Source organism: Leopardus geoffroyi, chromosome D2 (assembly GCF_018350155.1).
Source record: "Leopardus geoffroyi isolate Oge1 chromosome D2, O.geoffroyi_Oge1_pat1.0, whole genome shotgun sequence".
Lineage (NCBI taxonomy): Eukaryota > Metazoa > Chordata > Mammalia > Carnivora > Felidae > Leopardus > Leopardus geoffroyi.
Genome location: NC_059334.1, coordinates 47,765,361 through 47,780,609, shown reverse-complemented (window position 1 = coordinate 47,780,609; position 15,249 = coordinate 47,765,361). Strand labels below are relative to the sequence as shown.

The 15,249-nt window shown below is 39.0% G+C and overlaps 1 protein-coding gene across 2 annotated transcripts in view; it reads left to right on the top strand.

Moving 5' to 3' along the window:
- ERCC6 (ERCC excision repair 6, chromatin remodeling factor) overlaps window positions 1-15,249 on the top strand; it is a 78,601-nt gene that overhangs the window by 30,291 nt on the left and 33,061 nt on the right. For both annotated transcript variants that reach the window (XR_006701564.1, XM_045438013.1), the window contains exons 6-7: window positions 2,565-2,690; window positions 8,398-8,556. Coding sequence is in view for 1 of the 2 variants with exons in the window: in XM_045438013.1 (XP_045293969.1) it covers window positions 2,565-2,690; window positions 8,398-8,556 (285 nt within the window). In the remaining variant the exon portion in view is untranslated. The remainder of the gene's footprint in view (window positions 1-2,564; window positions 2,691-8,397; window positions 8,557-15,249) is intronic.

Sequence of the window (15,249 nt, the reverse complement as noted above, 5' to 3'; positions counted from 1 at the left end):
GCCACTAAGGGGTACTTCATTTCGTCAGTTGCATGGAGATAATTTTTAAGGAAGAAAAAAAGAGAGGAAAAGATTGCCTTTAGAAGTTAGAGCACAAAAAGGCCATTACAATTTTTGTATAAAAAGACTATCTTACATTAAACTTCATGGCTATATGACCGTTATTAGGCTTGGCTATAAGCTGCCTCTTAAATTTGCTGTTCTTCTCTGGAAATTACCAACAGTGCTTATTTGTTGGTACTCGTAGTGCCCTGAAGGAGTTTCAGATCATCAGCTAGTTCTTCCTTATTGATCACAGTTAAACCTCAGGTAGCCCCTTTGTTACTTGAAGAGTTAACATCCTCAACAAAGCAAGCATTTATCAGAGGATGTACTTGAAGGTCCTCCAGCAGCTACCTGGATGGGATTGCCTGTCACTCACGTATTTGGCCTCCTGTGCTAATTCATACGGAACACAACATTGATTTAGCTGGACAGTATGTGTGGTATTATTTCCACTTTCTCATTTACATTTCCTCACATATTCTCTTAGCATTCTTCCATAATTGATGGCGGATAAATGTCTTCTTATATATGTTACTGTTCTCATTCCCTTCCTGTGAGCTTTTGACTTTGAAGGCATTTATCTATATTGCTTTATCCTATTCCCACCATTTTGTGAAATTCACATTGCGAGCTGCATGCATGCTGAGCAAGGTCATCCTTTTATTTTGAGAGTAGAGTGTGAGGCTTTTGACGTTTGTATGTATATTTTTTAATTCATGACACCAATATTCATCATAGTTATTTGGATACAGAATTAGTCTGGTTAAATGGCTGCACTTTCTCAATAGTCTTGATGTTAAGACTTTCAGATCTTTAGGGGCACCTAGGTGGCTCAGTTGGTTGAGCATCCAAGTCTTTTTTTTTTTTTTTTTTTAATTTTTCTAATGTTTATTTTTGAGAGAGGGACAAACACAGAACCTGAAGCAGGCTCCAGACTCTGAGCTGTCAGCACAGAGCCCCATGTGGAACTTGAACCCACGAGACGTGAGATAATGACCTGAACCGAAGTCAGCTGCTCAACCTACTGAGCCACCCAGGCGCCCCTAAGCATCCAACTCTTGATTTCAGCTTAGGTTGTGATCTCATGAAGCATGAGATCGAGCTCAGCGTTGGGCTCTGCGCTGACAGTGTGGAGCCTGCTTGGATTTTCTCTCTGCCCCTGCCCTGCGTGTGCGTGTGTTCTCTCTCTCTCCCTCTCTCAAAATAAACACTTAAAAAAAAGACTTTCAGATCTTTTGACATTTTTTCGTTATACATATATGGCATCACCCTTCTGAAATATAAATACTCATTTTTTTTAATTTTAATTTTAATTTTTTAGAATTTACATCCAAATTAGTTAACACATAGTGAAACAATGATTTCAGGAGTAGATTCCTTAATGCCCCTTACCCATTTAGCCCATCCCCCCACCCACAACCCCTCCAGCAACCCTCAGTTTGTTCTCCGTATTTATGAGTCTCTTCTATTTGTTCCTCTCCCTGGTTTTATATTATTTTTGTTTCCCTTCCCTTATGTTTATCTGTTTTGTCTCTTAAAGTCCTCATATGAGTGAAGTCAAATGATATTTGTCTTTCTCTGACTGGCTAATTTCAGTTAGCATAATACCCTCCAGTTCCACCCACGTAGTTGCAAATGGCAAGATTTCATTCTTTTTGATTGCCGAGTAATACTCCATTGTGTATATATACCACATCTTCTTCATCCATTCATCCATCGATGGATATTTGGGCTCTTTCCATACTTTGGCTATTGTGGATAGCGCTGCTATAAACATGGGGGTGCATGTGCCCCTTTGAAAAAGCACACCTGTATCCCTTGGATAAATGCCTAGTAGTGCAATTGCTGGGTCATAGGGTAGTTCTATTTTTAGTTTTTGAGTAACAATTCATCTTATTTTATATCTTAAAAGCATCTTATTACTAAATTTATAACTTAGATTTTACTTAGTGGAAACATTTTTTCTAAGTTAATTGTCAGTCCTTTGATATTGCTGATGCCCCCTCATATGTTAATCTGATACATAGCAGTTTTGACTAAAAATTTGCTTTATGTTCAAGATACTATGCTGTTTTATGCTGTGACTATCATACCTTTGGCACAGAAATAGTAATTATAAACGAAATCTATTTTTTGTTATACTGTCATTTTGGAGATAGTTATATTGAAATTTTCACTGAGTCTTTTCTAGAATTAAGTTCATATATCTTAGGAACTAGCATAGAAATTTCCCTTTAGGGTATGCCAGGAGAGGAACAAGTAGTTTTGATAATGAAATGGGACCTTCCAGAAATATTTCTAAAGCAGCTATAATAATTCAAATAAGAATTGAATTGAGAAAGAAGGAAAAGAGAATTTTTTTTTTTTTTTTTTTTTTGAGTATCAGTGTTTTGGATAATGATGGTAGTAGAAAGCTAAAAGATCATTCTAATTTTCTTCTTTTTCTTGTGTATTATCTAGAACTATATTCTAATCATGCAACCAAAATAATGGAAATATGATTTTTATTTTCATGGTAGGAGATGGAATAAGCTGAGGCTGCGGGACAAAGAGAAGTGTCTGAAGCTTGAAGGCGATTCTGAGGAGAGTGATGCCGAGTTTGACGATTTTAAAATCCCGGGTTTTCTGTTCAAAAAGCTTTTTAAGTATGTGCTGTGTGTTCTTTCCTTTATGTCTGTCATCAAGCCATTGTGTACAAATTAATATTTCAGGAATTACACAGTAGTTACCTGTGGACCCTTAAGGTACTTGCAACAATGTATTGCAGATCTGGATACCATCAAATGAAATTTTAGCCACGTGCTGCTCATTAAAAGTAGATGATAATAAATTGACTAATGTTCACATTGGGCATGTTTGTAAGCTGCTGAGTCTATGTGGACCTGTCTCAGCAGCCTAGAAGCAACACATTTAAAAGCCATCTCCATCAGATTATTTTTTTGCTCTTAGTAAATTTAAGGGACCAAATCTCTAATTTCTTAAGTCAGATTAAGTAAGAAGAGATGTATATTAAAATCAATATTGGGGGGTGGGTTTTTTTTTTGTTTTTGTTTTTTTACTTTCTGTAGAAATAAAAAACTATTGAGAGTAGTATCTAAGTGTTTTATATTGTACCTAAGGGTAGAATACTTCTGAGCTGACCAAATGTGCATCTAAATATTTTATGCAGATGTTGTTCTAATGTCAAAAGAGAAGGTATAGGCAAACACCTTTAGCATTAAGTTGCTATGTGAGACTATGTTTCATGTGTGAAGTGGCCAAGTGTTCCAGATAACTGGGAGCTGTGTGATAGATGCGTGCCTGTAGCCTACCTGGCCTGGGCCAGTCTCTTATGATAAATGTAAATACTGAGGCACATTTTCAGTCTCATCACTCCTGGGATTTACTTAACAAGATAATTTAGGAAGGCTTCTTCAATGCATAGAGGAAGTTAAACCATTAAATAGCTTTCTGTCTAGTAGCATCACTTGGTAGTTGGGTGCAGGATGTGAACTTAATTTCTTTGAGACAGTTATGTTTAATCTCCTTCATAGATTCATCTGTCAACTGTGCAAGATCTCTATTGAAAATAGACAATCTCTATTGAAAACTTGTGCAAGATCTCTATTGAAAAATAACATGCTTTTTATCTTTTCTCTCAGAGGTCTTATATTATAGTTTCAGTTTTTATCTCTATGAGTAGAGGGTGGGCAGAAGGAGTTGGGAGTAGTTACTTTATCCCACTAATGTACAGGAAAGCTGAAATCCTAAAACTGTGAAGTGTCTTGGTTGGGTTGTCCTAACTGGACAGAAGAAGACCTATGTGGAAATTCAGCCTGGAATCTCCCTAGTAATTTTTGCAGATGAATCATTTTATAGCCCAGAGAGGTGGCTTCTTTGTTTATTGCTTCTCCCACATGAAAATTAACTATGGAAGGGTTCATAAAGACAGCATTTATTGACAACTCTCTTTTTGTCGGCTCTAAAGTGATTGCTTCTTAAGGAACAGGCCAAATAGTATCAGGGTTGTACAAGCAAAAGGAATACCCAGATTATAAATTAAATTGATTTAACAAAGAAGGATGCTTCTACACATGTAGTAAGTGAGTTGGCAAATATGCTCAAGAGTCAAGTTGAGTGCATTTTTGTGTAAGTGTGAGATTTTCTGTTAAGGAAATTTCACAGTCGAACCAAACTTTGATTACTAGGAGCATATAGGATTCAGGGTATTGACTGTTAACCCTATAGTAGTTAATGTAAGTACGTTTGCTTGTTTGTTTTAGTCTTTTTAAGAAAAAAAATTGTTTGTTTGTTTATTTTTGACAGAGAGAGCAAGTGGGGTAGGGGCAGAGAGATTGGAGAGAGGGAGAACCCCAAGCAGGCTCTGCACCGTTAGCGCAGAGCCTGATGTGGGGCTTGATCTCATGAACCGTGAGATCATGACCTGAGCCGAAACCAAGAGTCGGGCGCTTAACTGACTGAGCCGCCCAGATGCCCCTGTTTTAATTAGTCTTAATTGCACATTTCTGGAAAGTATTTTGTGTTCATTTCTCAAAAACAGGTTTTTAAATATTTCATAAGTGTTATTAAACTTCTGTTCCTTTTCTTCTGCTGTATGAGAAAAATTAATAGGATTGGTGTGTCTCCATTTTTCTTTGATGATTAAGTTTTAGCCAGGCCAGTTTAATTTTAAGCTGTAGATATATTTTTGCTGTATTTACCGCCCTCTGTGGAATTAAATTAACAGGGTATAGTTGTACACAAGGGAGTCAGAAGGTACCATTATCTATTTAAGTGCTATTTTCTGCAAGATCGTGTTTAACTTTTAAAATTCTGTTTTGAAAATTTGCCCAGCAAATGCATTCATCTGTATAATGTAGCAATCAAATGACAAACTTCAGTCTTCTGACCTGACTTTTAGCCACACTAGCAAATGCAGTCTTGGGTTAGTGTGACAGTGCCAAGAAAAACCAATTATTTGTGGTTATTTGGTGATACTTCAGTCTCATGGGGGAAGCACAGTATAGTCATTTTTTACTATTTTATAATAGCCTGTAAAAAATCTTTAACTTTTTCTGAAGGAGTAATTTTTTATATGCTTTTTAAAGGTTCTGAAAATGGAATTCTGTTAACTTGCTTTCATTTGAAGTGTGTAATTGTTTACAGTTTTTATTAGGAAATGAAAGCAACAGAACCTTAGTCTGTCAGTGGTGTTGCCGAAACCAGAACGCAGGGCCCCGACGCCTCAGCCAGCATATGCGGATGCAGTCCGAGAGCCTTTGTAGAAAGTCGTGATACGACTTACAGGGCCGCCTAATGGAGACTTTTCCTTAAATCATTTCTTTAGTGTTATTCATTTTATAAACACATAATCATATGCTATTCAGGTACCCTTGGAGATTACATTTGGAGGTGAGGAAACACCGGGCACGCTATTACTGCCTCTCCTGGGTCACATAGGATGCAGCTGTCTTAATGCCCTCCCAGACTCCCTTTGGGATACCATGCCGGTTGCCACTTTTTATTCCTTTGATGACTTCTCAAGTGCTCCTCTAGAGTTTCCCTGCCTTAAGTTGATTGGCCCCAAACGAAGAGAGGTGTTGCACCCTTTTTGGAGGGAGGCCGTGTAGTTTAAAAGTGAAACACTAGAATGATCATTGGGAGATTGAGGTCCCTGCTCTGACTGGAGGAGCTGGTCTCATAGTTGTTCTGCACCTCAGAAAAAGGAGGTTTGTCAGTATTTAGTGATTCCGATCGTACATCAGTTTTTTGGGGGAGTTTTTTGAACTACATCTTTTTTTTTTCTATTTTGAGAGAGAGAGAGCCAGAGAAGGGGAGAGAGAGAAGACCAAGCAGGCTCCCTGCTCAGCACAGAGCCCGACATGGGGCTTGATCCCAAAGCCATGAGATCATGACCTGAGCTGAAATGAAGAGTTGGAAGCTTAACCAACTGAGGCACCCCTGCACCCCTGAACCACATCTTTATCCACAGCTGAAGTTGGTCCAGTGTAACTGGTTCACAGCAGCTTTTAGCCTAGATCAGTGTTTCTCATCCTGAGCACAACTGACATTTTGGGCAGAATAATTCTTTGTTGTAAGAATTATTCTGTGCATTGTAGGATGTTGAACAGCATCTCTGGACTCAACCCACTAGATGACAATTATGCTTTACTAATTTTAACAGCCAAAAATGACTCCAGGGATTACCGAATGTCCCCTAGGTAACCAAATAACTCCCCATTGAGAACGGCTGGTCAAGATTATCTCCTAAGTGGAGTCACTTTGGAAGGAGAGGTTCTGGATTTCAATTCTGGCTTGCTCATTTTTTTTTCCCCAGCGGTGTGACTTTTGGCAAGTTATTTAACCTCTGTGCTTTCATTTCCTAACTATAAAATGGGTTGATCATCTTTATGCAGGATGGTTGTGGGGCTATATCCAGACCACCTGGCCAGCTGCCTCCCCAGCAGTTGGCTTCTAAAGGAGTTGGTAGCCATCATTCTCTGTACATACCGTGTGTTAATAGAACTTGTCCTTCTTCCTGGATCTAAAGTTCTTTTATCCACACTAGACTTTACTATGTTTTGATTTTTAATCCTCTTCTTCAGGGGACATAATCAGTGTATATATTAACAAACTTAATGAGCAGCAGCATTCTTATTCAAAGTTTTCCTAATATGATAGTAACGGCAACAGCTAGAGTTACACTTTTGGAATTGATTTGCAAACTATTGGGGGGAAATTATAACATATAATTAAGAAGAGATTAGATAAGAGTGGTTCAGCAAGGACTGGAGTTCACAGAGAGATTCTAGGTAGACAGATCACATACTAGACTAAATATTGACCCAGTAAACCAACAAGAAAAACCACCTGTATTGTTTCTTTCTTAAGTTTATTTATTTATTTTGAGAGAGAGAGAGTGAGAGAGCATGTGCATGTGCGCAAAAGCGTGGGAGGGGCAGAGAGAGAAGGACAGAGAATCCTAAGCAGGCTCTTTGCTGACAGTGCAGAGCCTGACATGGGGATTGATCTCACCAACCACTGGGAGATCATGACCTGAACCAAAATCAAGAATCAGATGCTTAACCAGTGGCCACCCAGCTGTCCCCAAACTATGATGGGGTGGAGCACTCATCAGCCTTGGTATTTTCTTTGGGGAAAAAAAAAAAGAAAAAACTGTCGATTTTATTGTCCTGTAAGTGTTTTTTGCCTTAGATTTTTTTTTTTAAACTTGGTAATTTTCATACCATTCCATGATATTGTCTTTCCTTCACTCTCAAAAATGCCTCTTGCATTATTCCTTTTTTTAAGCTTCATTTTTAGATTATAAATAATGCCTTTAGTGGAGAAAGGAAAATACCAACTTTTTTTTTTTTTTTTTTTTAGAGGGGAACATATTATTTCTTTTTGTTTTGTACTCCTTATTTAAAATTTTAATAGCTCTGGGGCGCCTGGGCAGGTCAGTCGGTTAAGCATCTGACTTCGGCTCAGGTCATGATCTCGCGGTCGTGGGTTTGAGCCCCGCGTCAGGCTCTGTGCTGACAGCTCAGAGTCTGGACCCTGCTTTGGATTCTGTGTCTCCCTCTCTCTGCTCCTCCCCCACTCACACTCTTTCTCTCTCAAAAATAAACAAACATTTAAAAAATTAAAATTTTAATAGCTCTGATCTTTTTGTATTTATGATAAACTCCCTGAATCAAATTCTGCTTTAAAATATTAAAAAGATTTTTTGTATTGTCTTTAAACTGTTCTTTTTTTGCATCTGCTAATAATATGACAGAATCATCTGTCATGTACTAATTTTGTGAGCAGCCCTTTTATTCAGACTTGTTTATGGCCTCAAAATTCAATTAAAATTTTCCTATAAAAAGATAATGTAATTGTCAAGTGACTTTTCAACAGTATATGCTGTAAATTGTGGTGTTCTGTCTTGCTTTTTGATGCTGCTGAGATAGAAAACGTAAATGTTAATGCCTCTTTTTCATAGACAAATTATTGGAACTTTATATAACTAAAGATATGTGAGATTTTTTTCCAGAAAGATAATGAATAAAAGACAATAAATTTTTGCTTGTTTACTAAGCTATTTCTAATGTTGAAAAAGAAATGAAATAGTCCCTAATTACCTCATCTATCAGTTTAATTAGAAATGTGTTAATGTGTTCTATAAAGAAAAATTTGTGATTTTATGCCTAGGTAATCAAAAATGTATGACCTTATAAATATAATACTCATGTAAAACACACATCCGGCATGTTTCTCTGACTGGTACTAGAACCTAGTCAAATGATTAATTCATGAGTACTTTCTGTTATGATCTGTATTATCCACCATTTGCCATTTTCTCTTTCTTGTTGGTGTTTGTTGTTGTAGGTACCAGCAGACAGGTGTTAGGTGGCTGTGGGAATTGCACTGCCAGCAGGCAGGAGGAATTCTGGGAGATGAAATGGGATTGGGCAAGACCATCCAGATAATTGCCTTCTTGGCAGGTCTGAGCTACAGCAAGATCAGGACTCGTGGTTCAAATTACAGGCAAGTGCTCCTCTGCAGACTGTCAGTCTGTGGAGCTCAATTAATATTTCATCAGATGTATTGCTGTGGAGGAGGGTCTTGTGAATTATTGATGACATTTCAATTACAATATTCCTTTAATTCTTTTAGTGGGGGACATCAAAGGAAAATTTTTACGAGACAATGGAGCTGTAGGGCAGGAGAAATTAAACATGTAACACTTTTAATGAATTCCAGGCATTGATGCTTCATTTTGCAGATGAGCCCCACTAGATATTTTGGGTCAATACAGTGTCTAAGGTTAGCTTCTACAAATGGATTGTTTACAAACTCAATTATGTTAATATCGATAGTTTACACAATATGGAATTTTAAATTGGGCATAATACCTTTAGTTCCATTTATTAAATTTTACATTAAAATATTTTGTTCTGGCAGGAGACCAGGTGAGCATTACAGTAAGTGCAAAGTCTATTCATGGGGAAGGTTGGAGCTTTGGAGAAGCCATTCTCCCGAATTTCTTTTATAATCAGTATGCTCGATAGCATTTATAGATAGTGCTTTTTTTTTTTTTTTTTACATGAAATTACTTGTCTGCTCACTCTGCTTTCTTCTCCCTCTCCTAATCTTCAAGATTTTTATATCAATTCTAAAGCCAAAGCCTAAATGACTGCCTAAAATGATAGAAAATTATGTTTAGATTGCAATCTTTATTTTCTTTAGGAATTGAAATGAACTATTAAAGCTTTGGTATTGTGAAAGAATAAGCATTTAAACTATCAGTTCAGTGTGTTGGGATTGAAGTATTTTATCTTGAAATACAGTGAGCATTTATTTCCATATTGAAGCTATAAATTGGCTCTATGTAAATGAGTATTGGTAAAACTAATAGTAGGTAAATCGTGTGGGGTATTTATTCTTGAACCCAAATAATCTGAGAGCTCCTTGTATTTGAATAGGTTTATCTAATGGGTAACAATAGCAAGATATGTACCAAATGGTTATGTTGTAGAAACCTCAGACATTTACTAAATAGGGTTTGGAGATACCTTTAACATAGTGTCAATGTGCTTGAAGTCAGCAACTGCAGAAACTTACTGTCCTGCACTCTGGTTTATCCCCAGAGAAATGTTTAGTAGGGAGCCAAATGCAAACCATGAACTATTGAGTAAAGAACTTTTTTTTTTTTTTTTTAATCTTCAGTAGTGCTTTATTTTTCTTCGTTACTCTTCCATTAATTTAACAGATCAGCCTTCTCATGAGTGTTACTTAAAGTTTTAGAATATTTTAGGAATATTTATATGACATAAGAAAGGGAAAAAACATTTGGAGATTTAAAAATACTAAATATTTTGTTATTACATGGAGGTTATACCGAAGCAGAGGTTTTGCTTCAAATATTAGAATTCTATTACATATTTTGCTTGGAAAGGTGAAAAGATTCCAGCCCGAGGGAAAAGTCATAGTTGAAAATGAACAGTTAGTGTGTTTTCTTCTCTATGAGTGTCAGTTTAGCATTTTAAAAAGTGCTTTCTGTGTTCTAAATAAGCGCTTTGATTGGCTTGGCTCTGCGTGTCTACATGGGTGTTTTTTTGTTTGTTTCTTTCTTTCTTTTTGGATAACTGGAATGCTCCAAGCTGCCCCCGATGGTTTCTAAGACTGTCTTTCTTTCCTTAAATGATATCTGGGATTTTCTTATTTCCCATCTCTTATCTTTCCTTCCCTTTCTATTATCATGAAACTTGTGTAGAGTCTGATATGCTGGGCCTAGGAAAACTCAGGTCATCCCTGCAGTGTAGTTTTGATCTAAAAATTAAAACTTGCTCTCTGGAGTAGTGGCAGTCCGACGAGGAGGGAAATCAGGGTTAACAGTGAGCAGCAGCTGTAATCACTTAACCATCAATGCCCATATCCTCTGTTTCATAATGAAATAGTGTGGCATGCTGGACTGTAGCCCAGATTGTCTTTATTAAAATAGTATTGGTAGAAGTGGCTTCCCAGGATGCAGTTGTGTATGACCCAAACCACCCAGCCCTTTATGGATAGAGGTGTACTGGGGAGCTCGGTCCCCTCCACTTCCATGTGCCAGACCAAATTGTATCACATTTTCCTCACAAGTTTATAACATGTCCACCTCTGTAACTAGATGAACTTGGAGTTCTTTGTGCTTATGTCCTAAAGAAAAATAGACAAATGGTCACATGAAGTTCTGCATGAGCTGACATTGCTTCCTTGGCTATTTACATTTTCTCTGAACCCCTGCAAGCCGTAGACTTGGGGCCCTGACCTGAGATGGTCTTCGTGTTGCAATTTTATGGTCCATGATCATTAAAACAGTGTAAATCTCTGGGATGCCAAGAAGAAACTTGATGGTAAAGAAGTTCTTTTGGTTTTGTTTTTTAATGTATTGCATGTGTGTTTGGTTTTAAAAGAGGGAGTAGCTTATTACATGCAGTTGTAAAAATCTATCCCAGATCATCATGTATACATACTACCTTCTCTTCCCGGGGCTGTTCCTGTTATAATGATAGGCCCCCTGAATTTCATGATGGAGAGAAAATAAATTACTTACCTTTCAAACTTCAGTTAATAGAGTCTTGGATATCATTTAGTAATTTTCTGGTTACAGTAAGTGGCCTGAAAAAATTAATGAACTTCCAAAGGTAAATATTTTACTTTGTAATTCCTGGTAAGTTCTAACCAATGTATAGCAGATTTCCATCCTGCAGGTTGAAGTATTTGACTGTTGGAGCTATTGCCTTACCCTAAACTCATTAGATAATCAATGATAATCAAAGATGAAAGAAATTTTAGCCAGTTTGGTAATTGATGCTAATCATTCTAGTGCATTTAGCCTTTTCTTATGCTCATCTCACTGGTATTGAGGATTGGAAAAGGGTGATTCAGTTGATGTGACTGTTAATGGATTTGATTGACCCTTCTGTGGTTCAGGAACAATCTAGGTCTGTTCCTAGATTTCCACTCAGTGTGAAAATCTTCATAGTCTTCTAATAGAGGGAAAATGGCAGAAATTAAAGGGTATAGTAATGCCAGATAGATGATTAGCTAGAATAAAATATTGGCCTTAAATGACAAAGTGTGAGTCATCAATGTAGCCGTTTGCAGAAAGCATGTGATAAAAAGAAAAAATGCTGTATAACTGAATACAGTGTGTATGTATATTCATGCTTACTTGAAAGTGAGTTTGTGAATATTTTAAAGAGGTTTTGGTTGGTTGTTTCCTAATCCCTGCTAAGTGCATATTGATGATAACTCTTGTTCCCCTTGGAGGATGTAAAGAAGCTGGTGCATTTAATCCTTTTAAAAAGGAATGTAGCCATGGAAGAGGCCAGAGCAAAGTCATGCCCTCCCCAGGGAGCTTGAGGTCCTGCATGGGACCTGCCCTTAGTGAGGAGCAGATTCTGGCTTGGGAATTCAGTGAGAAGTGTCAGTCTGTTGTAGCCTCTGACTTCTTGAGACCTTAATATGGAGCAGAGGGGCAGAGATAGTGACTGTAGCTGAAGGGTGAGAGGATTTAGAAGTGGGTGGAGGCATTTTGTCACATTGGAATATAAGGGTAAGCCTCATTTTGGTTATGGCTTGTTTTCTATTAGGTATTTTTGAGTTGTGCAGAAGATTATTTTTAATACATCAAGCACTGTGTGATTTATTCTGAGTAACCTACAAAAAAATTTTTTTAAGCTCAGGAATTATTTACTGAGGTGTAGCAAGAAAATAAAAATTACATGATTCCCTAACTCAGAAATCATCTCTTTTAACATTTCAGTATATTTTCTAACAACGTTTAAGAAAATGTTTTCATTTAAAAAGGCCAATATACATTATCTCCTGTGGTCTGGGCATTGAGATCATTTGAAGAAGAGGCCATTCCTACCCTCAAGGAGCTTAGGAAAGATCTAATACACATTTACGATAAGAGTGATATGTGTCACGGTAGGGTTAGTATGGGGTCCTATCTAGTGTGGATATACCACAGAAGGATCCTTAACCTATCTGGAGGGAAAGCGGAAGACCCTGTAGAAGCTCAAGAGCTAAAGCACAAGTAGATGGCAGTTAAGAGGGTAAGAGGGGACAAGGGGAAGGTTGAGAGATCAGAGGAGTATGTACTTCGTAGAAACTGAAGACAGCACTGGCAGGTGGAGTGCTGAACCACAGAGGCAGATGTTGGGATGGGGGCAGTGAGAGAGGTGAGGCTGAAGAGGTGAGCAGAGGTCAGATCCTTGTGGTCTCATAGGCCAGCTTAAGGTGTGTAGATTATTCAAGCACAGTGGGCAAACATTAAAGGCTTTCAAGCAAAGGGATGAGACATTCAGATTTTGCCTTTCTGAGATGACTGTGCTGAAAAGTGTAGTAACCTAGGTAAGAGGTGATAGTGGCCAGAACTGGAGCATTAACAGTGTAGATGGAGAGAAGGGTGCCTTTCAGAGGGATTTAGGAGGTAGACATGGCATGAAGTCAGCATAGGTTGGGTATGGTAGAGAACAAGAGGGACATATCAGTGAGGAAGCATGCATTTCTAATTCGGATACCTGGACGGTGGGTGACAGTTCTTTCCATTGGGTTTGGAAACATGGGAGGAGGGCGAGGTAGAGAAGAATGATGTGTGGTGCTGTGGGGACATCTAAGTCAGCCAGCAATTAGACATTCAAGAGTATGGTACTTTGCAGTTCAGGAAAGAGATCTGGGGTGGGGATCTAGATTTGAGGGCATCAGTGTAAAGGGAGAAATTACAACTATGGGAATTAATGAGGTAGCTTGGGGAAAGCATATGCAGTGTGCATCTAGCATCAGATATTCAGCATCCTTTTGGGGCAGAAAAAGATGGGGGAGGGGGAGAGTGGCAGTGACTCTGCCCCAGAATGAGTGAGAGGTAAGGACAGGCAAAGGGATTGGTCAGACAAAAAAGGGATACTTTTTCCACTGTAACAGGGGGAAAGTGCAGGATGGTACACATGCAGTGAGTTACCAGTGGTGTGCAATGTATCAGGATATTTTTACTGCCAGTAAGGGAAACCTTATGTTGAGTCCGATGTTCACAGTACATGTAGTATACCTAAGAACCTATGGAGGAGGTGGGCAGTGGACACAGTATGATCAGCAGCTCAGTGATCAGGGACCCAGGGACTTCAGTTTTCTCCTATGGCCAGTTCTTAGTCATCAGGTCTCCTTGCACTGTACCCCAACTGCCCATCAGCCATTGGTAGGAGTACCCAAAAGAGCAAACTCTGCCCCAGCCTAGAATGGAAGTCCGTCCTTACCCTGAGTGAACCAGACTTGCCAGGCCCTGAGTGGAAGAGTGAGCATCGCCAGGGGGTACTGTGTGCTGACTGCTGTGCGTGAACCAGGGTTCCTGCTTTTCCCCTCTCGCCTCAGCCAGGCAGTCGTCAGTCCCATCAAGTACATGTGTGGGAAGGAAGAGAGGATACCTAACAAAATGGTAGTTCTGTTAGGAAGGAGAGAGGAGAGATGGATGTTGAGATAGTGGCCACCAGGACCAAGCTACCGGCTCTCCGTGTGTAAGTGAGATGGGATGATTCCATAATTTGGTTTTTTTAAAAGACTTCTTATGAGTATTATTCCAGGTTTTTAAATATTCTTCAAAAATGATTTTAATGGTTATATGATATTCAATCTTATTTAACAAGCTTGTAATATTTGCTATCTGGCCCTGTTGTGAGCATTTTACAGGTGTTAACTGATTTAATCTTTATGTAACCCTATATGATCGGTACTATTATTATTCCCATTTTAAGATGTGAAAGCTGAGGTTCAAAGAGGTTAAGTTGATGTGCCCAGGATCTTGCACTTTATGTGTGCAGAGCTGGAGTCCAGATCCACTGGCTTGTGCTGAATTAAAGAAATGGGATGGTTTGTTCAGTCGTTGTCTTTATGGACGTTTAGGTAGCACTCACTTTTTCCACAATGTAAATATGCTACGGTGCGTATCCTGGTACATAAATGTTTCTTTTTTTTTTTTTTTTCAACGTTTATTTATTTTTGGGACAGAGAGAGACAGAGCATGAACGGGGGAGGGGCAGAGAGAGAGGGAGACACAGAATCGGAAACAGGCTCCAGGCTCTGAGCCATCAGCCCAGAGCCTGACGCGGGGCTCGAACTCACGGACCGCGAGATCGTGACCTGGCTGAAGTCGGACGCTTAACCGACTGCACCACCCAGGCGCCCCCATAAATGTTTCTTCAGGATTGCTGGGTCAGTGGGGGACTGTCGTTAAGCCTCTTGCCACGTAGTGCTCTGTTGCTCTGTGAGAACAGCGCCGCTGTGCTCCTGGCATGGGCTTTCCAGTGGAAGCGGTCACTGTGGTGCCCTCCAGAGGAGCGAGTGGCACCACGCAGTGAAGGCAGGCTGTGGTGGGCAAAGACTGGCTCTAGGCCTTGCCGCGTCTGCTGGTAACCATGTTGCCTCAGGCGTGCCGGCCTCCAGAGCCCCGGAACACTGCAGCATTCCTGTCCTGCTTACTTTCTAGGGCTGTGCAGTTGATTGAAATTGTGTGAGTGAAAACTCTTCATAGGCTGTAAAGCTTCAAACAGAAGATTCTCTTTGGTTTGAAGAAACCTGTAATATTTTCCCTAATCTGGAGAAGAGGAAAGGAAAGTATTTTTGTTATGTAATTTTTGTTCAATTTCCATTTACTTTACTCTAGATTTCACTTACTGGGTTTTAACCTCAGTAGTT